The 8,459-nt window shown below is 42.0% G+C and overlaps 1 protein-coding gene across 1 annotated transcript in view; it reads left to right on the forward strand.

Moving 5' to 3' along the window:
* The first annotated feature begins 615 nt into the window (after positions 1–615).
* gpr108 (G protein-coupled receptor 108) overlaps positions 616–8,459 on the forward strand; it is a 30,227-nt gene continuing 22,383 nt past the window's right edge. Inside the window, exons 1-4 of the mRNA XM_081361786.1 lie at positions 616–913; positions 1,671–1,793; positions 2,349–2,399; positions 2,513–2,598. Of these exons, the coding sequence (XP_081217912.1) occupies positions 821–913; positions 1,671–1,793; positions 2,349–2,399; positions 2,513–2,598 (353 nt within the window). The 5' untranslated portion in view covers positions 616–820. The remainder of the gene's footprint in view (positions 914–1,670; positions 1,794–2,348; positions 2,400–2,512; positions 2,599–8,459) is intronic.

The following is an 8,459-nucleotide window of genomic DNA, read 5'->3' on the forward strand; positions in this document are numbered from 1 at the left end:
TAACGGCTACCGTAGATGCAACGCGCATTTGAAAAAGTGAGGCGCTGGAGAGCACTATTCGTTTGAATGCAAAATACAATTTCACCACTAGATGGGAGAAATTCCTACACAGAGTCCCTTTAACACAGTATCTTTTCAGTTTAAACCATAAACGCATACTGTAAATCTCTTTATAAAAAAATTGTTTAAAAAAAATCTTGTTTTATGGCCTTCTAAAGAGCAATAAAAACACATAGGGGGAAAAATACTGAAGGAGGTTATCATAATTCATGCAGGGTTAAAAATATTTATTTTGTGCGGTACTATATGAAGCACAACTCACATACTGTTGTTGAACGCGGCTAAGCTGCGTGACCAACTTGAACAAAAACGAAATCTGAAATGTTCGACCTCGAAATCGCTTGGATTCTTATCAAAATGACTGGATTTCGCCCGCGAAATTTCCGCGAGAAACTGTGTAATAGATAGATATGGCCATAACTAGCAGTTTATGCTATTTGTGTAGTATATAACGCAGAAAAAGAATGTTATGTACATTAAATGTAAAAAAAACACACACCCCAAGATTTATGATGTAAATTTACTATAATAATAACAGTCAAACTAACCTGACAAGCGCGTCCTCCCGCCAGAAAGGGCGCCAGAGTGCAGGAATGCGCGCGGCCGCGGTCGGTGATGACGTGTATGCTCTCACGCGTCCCGGAAGTGAAGGTGTAGCTGGAAAGAGTTTGGAAACAAACTGGCGATCGGATGAGTAAATGTCAATCCTTTGACGGACAGATTGATTGTTGACAGCGCGGTGATTGACAGGCAGTGTGTGATGATGTCTCGCTCGGTGGGCGCGTGCGTGCTGATGATGTTGATCCTGACGGTGTCGGAGAGCAGCGCGAGGATCCACCAGCTCAAACTCAAGGTCTCTCACACTTGTTTATGCATAATCATCTCACTAATCTGCGTTATTCACGTCCCTCGTGCGTTTCTGTCACATACCTGGGCTTTCATCTCATCTAATGACGTATTATTCATAGAACGACAAATGTATTACTTTATTTGACCTATTTAATGATTTAACTCATCAATTTAGCTTTGTTTTGATCGTTTATCTCTTTTATTTTAGCATTTGTTTAATATATCTGATGTTTCATCTTATGGAATGATGTATTCATACATTTATTGTCTGTTTTTGCAATTATGTAGCTGGAAGCATCACAAACACATTATGTCACTTATGACTTGTTGAACTCAAATCTCTCTCTCTCTCTCTCTCTCTCTCTCCCTCTCTCTCTCTTTCTCTCTCTCTCTCTCTCTCTCTCTCTCTCTCCCTCTCTCTCTCTCTCTCTCTCTCCCTGTCCCCCTCTCTCTCTCTCTCTCTCTCTCTCTCTCTCTCTCTCTCCCTCTCTCCCTCTCTCTCTCTCTCTCTCTCTCTCTCCCTGTCCCCCTCTCTCTCTCTCTCTCTCTCTCTCTCTCTCTCTCTCCCTCTCTCTCTCTCTCTCTCTCTCTCTCTCTCTGTCCCTGTCCCCCCCCCCCTCTCTCTCTCTCTCTCTCTCTCTCTCTCTCCCTGTCCCCCTCTCTCCCTCTCTCTCTCTCTCTCTCTCTCTCCCTGTCCCCTCTCTCTCTCTCTCTCTCTCTCTCTCTCTCTCTCTCTCTCTCTCTCTCTCTCTCTCTCTCAGAATGAGACGCGGTTTGTGGTCCACCTGAACACGTTTGGGTATTTCGCTAACGGGACACTGGACGTGCACCTGGTGTCTCTGAATCTGAACCTCCCGGCGATGAAGAGCACCCCCAGCTCTCCGGTAAGTGTGTGTGTGTCCGTCTATGTGTCTCGGGGCCGGTGTGTGTATGTGTCATCATCTTCTTTACTTGAGTGAAAGTACAGATACTACTGGTCAAATATTACTCTGTCACAAGCAAAAGTTGTAAAGACCGATTAAGTAAAAGTACAGAAGTACTCGTTTTTATTGATACTTGAGTATCAAAAATCATGCCCTGACTAACATGACTACTTTCTACTCAAGGACCTTGACAGAAATGTAGTGGAGTAAAAAGTACGAAGTAGTTTGTCTTTCAAATGAAGTGAAGTTTAAGTAGCAAGTCTAAAAGTACAGATACTCAAAGTGTGCTTGAGTACAGATCCTCAAGTAAGTTCACTTCGTCACTGTCCACGTCTGGTCGTCCCTCATCATGAGTGTGTGTGTGTGTTTCTGTCCAACTCTGGTCGTCCCTCATCATGAGTGTGTGTGTGTGTGTTTCTGTCCACCTCTGGTTGTCCCTCATCATGAGTGTGTGTGTGTGTGTGTTTCTGTCCACGTCTGGTCGTCCCTCATCATGAGTGTGTCTGTGTGTTTCAGGTGGGCTTCAGTTTGTCTCGGTCTCGAGTGAACGGGATCCGGTTCTACACCGTGAGTATCTGACACACACACACACACACCTCTCTCTTTGTGTGCGGGTCGTCCTTGTGTTTCTGACAGCTGTGTGTGTGTGTGTGTGTGTGTGTGTGTGTGTCGTTCTTCAGGCTGATGAGGTGGAGGAGTGCATGCTGTTGAAGACCAAGAGTGAAGATGAGCTCATCCTCTTCACCATCGACACAGTGAACCACAGGTACACACACACACACACACACACACACACACACACACACACACACACACACACACACACACAGATATACCGTTAAAGACCACGAGTCGCATTCTGAGTAGGGTCGGGTATCGTTTGAGTTTTGGATATCATTCACATTTAGTCTTATTGCAAAACATAATTAATTGCATCTGAATATCATGAACACAAATGACCAGGCTGAAGAACACTTACACAAGGAGCGTTTGCCTGTGGTGTAAAAACACCATAGAAGAACAACTAGCCCAACTAATATACATGTGGAGCATTATTAAAGAAATTATTAAAGTAAACACTCAGTTATTAAAATAGATCAAATAAAAAACTAGCAATCGCAACAAAAGATACGACTGAATAGGGATGTTGCGGTGACGGATTTTTTCCACCGGTTAATCGGCGTGTAAAAAAAACGGTAATCCCGGTGTCACCGGGGTTGCGTGTCTGGGATTTCGGGTGGCCGATAATGCGGACGTGACGTGCACACGTCTCAATTTACTTTCACTTTAATTAGCGGCAATTCAGTAGCATTTGTTTGAATTAATCATGGGTTAATTTATTTTATTCTTAATAAAAATACACAAAACAATAAGACACTCGCTTGTATTACACACATCTTTATTGCAAAATGAATAATAACTTAACACGCCATGTAAAAACTAAACAAAAGCACTTATGAAACACCTTTAAAGTGCATTTATTAACAAAACGAACCACTGCACACATCGTGCAAGTATCAAACAAGAAATTATATATAAAAAAATCACTATTCGTTAAATAAAGTGCCTGCCTTTTTCAGCAAAAAAAACACAACAAAAAACAAAACACCGCACAACCATCGAATATGAAACGAACGAACATCAAAAACTTCGTTAAATAAGGTAGCCTACCCGAATAATCACTGGACACTAAGTGCAAAAAAAAAAACGAATATAAAAATTAAACTCATGTTAAGCTGTTAAAAAAAAGAGGTAGGCCTATTGACTGCATACACCGTACAAAAAAAAATATAAATAGGCTAAATGAGAAACAATAAACGAAAAACCTTCATTTTAAATTGCAACAGGGAACAAAACGTGATCACACTGCTTGTTGCATACATTCTTACATATTCCTGGCCAGAAAAGCCAACATATTTACCATTTCTGGTTTCAAAAGAGATCTTGTTGGGGTGATTATGTTTCCCATCGTGCTGAACACTCTCTCGGACGCGCAGCTTGTTGCACAAACACAAAGATATTTTTGGCTACTTTTGCCAAAACGGGGAGCCTATTTTGATTTTCTTTCCACCACACCAGAGGATCTGTCTCAGCATTAATGGAGGACTCGGGCTCCTGAACATAAGTTGAGATTTCTGTGAGCACCCTTTCTGGAACGGTCAGTGTTGATGCAGCGCCTGTTTTTCCTTTTAATAAACTTGCTAGTGTTTTCCTCTTGTGCGGCGGCTCCTCGGCGCTTTCATCCTTATTTCCCCCTTCCTGTTCTGTCACGGGTTGCGCTGACTGTTCTCTCCTACCCAAAAGGACCGCTTCTTCCTCAATTATCCTCCTAGTCTCATCAACATTTGGATCGTAGTTACCCCCGGTAGCGCGGGTCCAGGAAAGTCGCCTTGCGCATAAGCTCCTTGCTTTCTTCAGGCAGCGCTTCATATTTCTCATCTAAAATGGCTATGATGCCGGCTTTTAGGCTGGCTGTCAGTTGTCCATCCTCATTTGATGGGGCCAAAGTGTCCTCTTTAATGAGATGCAGCATAGGCAGAAGCGATGACACGGTAACATAGTTCTCGCCGGACCAGAGGTGGAAAGAGTACTGAAAATTTGTACTCAAGTACAAGTACCGTTACATTGCTGAAATAATACTCAATTACAAGTAAAAGTACTGGTGTCAACAAAGTACTTAAGTAAAAGTACAAATTACTCTTCTCAAAAACTACTCAGAGTACTAGTTACTAGTTACTTTTTAGCCGGCGATAGTTAATGTATTATCAATAAATATTCAACCAAATCATAGATTTATGTAGAAAATAGCTACTTTTAACACGTTTTTACCTTATTGTCGAAGGACATTAATTAGTGGTCATGATACTGGAATTTCTAACTTCAATATGACACATTGAAATATGTCAGTATTCAGTAGGCCTAGCCTATAATTTTTAATACCATCGGGAAAGCTACCACATACTTAATATTTTAATATCTACATTTTTGTCCATCCATTTTGTCAATGCATTCATTATTCTCAAGCATCAAAAAGCACAACACTCATTGTAACAGTAATCTATTTGAATGGAAAAGTTTAATTCAAGTCTTCTGAAGAGACACGTCCACTTTATACGGTGAGATTTTAATTTAGGCTTTTGTTTACATATTTAAACATTGATCAATAACCATTACAATAATCTAACTTAAATATTTACTCACTCAGTGTATTTGTCTTTACAATAGGGTAACGTTAACTGTTGCAATAGCTCACACACAGCACAATGAAGCTTGATTTCAAGCTGAATTTAATTTGCAAAAAGACTAGATTTTTCATAACTTTTGACAACGTTTAATTCAAGAGCATGGAGAGATTGGAGCTGGACGTCATTTGAGTCTGCAGTGAGAACCACTTGGAGAGATTCGTGATTGCACATGATATGACACAGTCCGAGAGCGCACACGCAATATCCAAATCCAGTTCATTCATACATTTGAGAGCTCGCGTCCAGTTTTCTGCGATCACATGAATGTGCCCTCGCGTTATAATATTGCACTCGTGACATTTGCCATTAAAATATGCCATAGCAACTTGCAGGTATTAATACAATTATGCGTAATAGGCCTACCTGCAATCCCGCACTGAGAGGAGGCGGGTGTGTCAAACTCGCTCTCGTTGAGATGAATGAGAACGCGCAGCTGGTATCGTATTGGTGTATAGGCCAAAATGAGTATTGACAGATTTTTCAGTATTGATATGTATCAAAATATAGATATTTTGACAATGTTTCTCCAAACTTTCAGTCCAGCCATTAATCACTCTGAGCTCCTCGCCTCCTTCACTTATGATCAGCTCTTCAAAACCTGCTGCGACTGCGGCGGCTTTAATTCAGTCCAAATATCAGGGGTTTTATTGGTCCGTTTACGATCGAATATTTTTATTGGCGGTCAAAGATTTGAATATCAATTCAAATTGTACTCAGTAACGAAATGTGATTTTACAAGTAGCGAAGTAGATTACTTAGTTTAATATGTACTTGAGTACAAGTAAAATTACAAATTAAAAAATATACTCAAAAAAGTACAAGTACCCAAAAAAACTACTTAATTACAGTAACGTGAGTAGTTGTAATTCGTTACTTCCACCTCTGCGCCGGACAGGATGTCGGTGAACTCGCTTACTGGTTTCAACGCTTTATTTACCGATTGCAAAACACGCTCGTCTTGCCATGTGATGCTCACATTTGCTTTACGGTCATCTGCAAGTACTCGATTGATGGCCGGCCTCTGCTCTAGCATCCTATCAATCATTTTCTGCTTATATCCCCAGCGAGTTGCACAGTCCTCATGGGAGAAAATAAAAACATTTGTTATAGCCAGTCGTTTAAAAATGCAATATTACAAACATATAAAAATATTAATAGGCTAATTAAAAACATAGTTTATTATAATTATTTATTATCATTGTTTTAATTTGTTAACAGATGCTTTTGTCACAAACTATTTGAGGCTACAATAAAATTACCGTCACCAGCGAGTGTTCAGGAAGGCCAAGCTCGGCTTGGGCTTTTTGCAGTTCCCTTCTCCTTCTCCAGCTGTGGGAGAACATGCCGTTTATTGCACGACACACAGCTAGAGCACGGTCTGTGCGGGCTTTCTCTGTCTTGTCGATTGTGTTGGACACAGCTAGGTTTAGGTTGTGCCCAAAGCAGCTTAACCAGGGCCAGCCTAAATTACGAACAGCTGCTTTTACATTAGCTCCACTGTCCGTTGTGATACAAGAGATTTTATTCTCGTCTAATCCCCAATCACTTAGGGCAAAGCGTCGGCCAAGTTAGCTGCAGTGTGATCCTCTGGCAAAAAACTAGTTTGTAGGCATTTTGATTGTAGTCCCCATTCAGTATCAATAAAATGGACAGTCAGAGACATCTTTGTGCTCGACCACATGTCCGTGGTGAGTGAAAAATGCTCAACAGTTGAAATAACGTTTTGCAACTCACTCCGGACACGGTTGTAGGCACGTGGGACAGCTGTTTTGGTGAAATAGTAACGCCCTGGCGGTTCATATTGGCTGTCGAGTGTGGTTATGAGGTCTCTGAAAGATTGCTTTTCAACAGTATTAAAAGACACCATTTCTTTGCATATGTATTTCGTCACTGCGTCAGGGCACGTGTTCCACCTCGCACTGTCCCTTTTATATGTTGTGCATCGCGCAAATGCACCACTTATCGAAGGCTGTGTTTGTGTGTCAGGCTTTTGTGGTCGATTTTTTGCCGCTGGACCCATCTTGGCCGCTTCATTTTTGTGGTGTGCTTGAAGATGTGCGTGTAAATTCGAAGTGTTACCTCCGGATGCTGCCACTTTCATCAGGCAAAGTTTACAGGTTGCCTCGTTAACGTTTTCAGGTTCCCTGTTGGCATTTGGTTTGAATCCAAAATATTTCCAAATAGGTGCTTTTGCATTTCTCTTTGAAACCAGATCTTCCGCCATCCTTTGCCAGTTAGCTCGCCTAACTCTCGTCAATGATAAATGAAATCGGACACCTGCTGCTTTACTGCGGCGCTCGTACCGCTTACGCTAAATTACGAAGGCACGTAGTCACTAACTGAATTAAGTGCTTTATTACTATAGGCTAAAACTTCAACACGATGGGGACGGTGCCGGTGGTCAAGTGCTATGACCGGTAGGTGGGTTAAACACTGTGTATCACCGGTAACACCGACTATCTCAACAAGCCTACGACTGAACAAAGATACGACTGAACAAAGATACGACTGACCAAAGATACGACTGACCAAAGATACGACTGACCAAAGATACGACTGACCAAAGATACGACTGACCAAAGATACGACTGACCAAAGATACGACTGACCAAAGATACGACTGACCAAAGATACGACTGACCAAAGATACGACTGACCAACGATACGACTGACCAATACGACTGACCAACGATACGACTGACCAACGATACGACCGACCAACGATACGACCGACCAACGATACGACCGACCAAAGATACGACCGACCAAAGATACGACCGACCAAAGATACGACCAAAGATACGACCGACCAAAGATACGACCGACCAAAGATACGACCGACCAAAGATACGACCGACCAAAGATACGACCGACCAAAGATACGACCGACCAAAGATACGACCGACCAAAGATACGACCGACCAAAGATACGACCGACCAAAGATACGACCGAACAAAGATACGACCGACCAAAGATACGACCGAACAAAGATACGGCTGACCAAAGATACGGCTGACCAAAGATACGGCTGACCAAAGATACGGCTGACCAAAGATACGGCTGACCAAAGATACGGCTGACCAAAGATACGGCTGACCAAAGATACGGCTGACCAAAGATACGGCTGACCAAAGATACGGCTGACCAACGACTGACCAAAGATACGACTGACCAAAGATACGACTGAACAAAGATACGACTGAACAAAGATACGACTGACCAAAGATACGACTGACCAAAGATACGACTGACCAAAGATACGACTGACCAAAGATACGACTGACCAAAGATACGACTGACCAAAGATACGACTGACCAAAGATACGACTGACCAAAGATACGACTGACCAAAGATACGACTGACCAAAGATACGACTGACC

The sequence above is a fragment of the Scardinius erythrophthalmus genome (assembly GCF_964197995.2).
Source record: "Scardinius erythrophthalmus genome assembly, chromosome: 3".
Taxonomy (NCBI): domain Eukaryota; kingdom Metazoa; phylum Chordata; class Actinopteri; order Cypriniformes; family Leuciscidae; genus Scardinius; species Scardinius erythrophthalmus.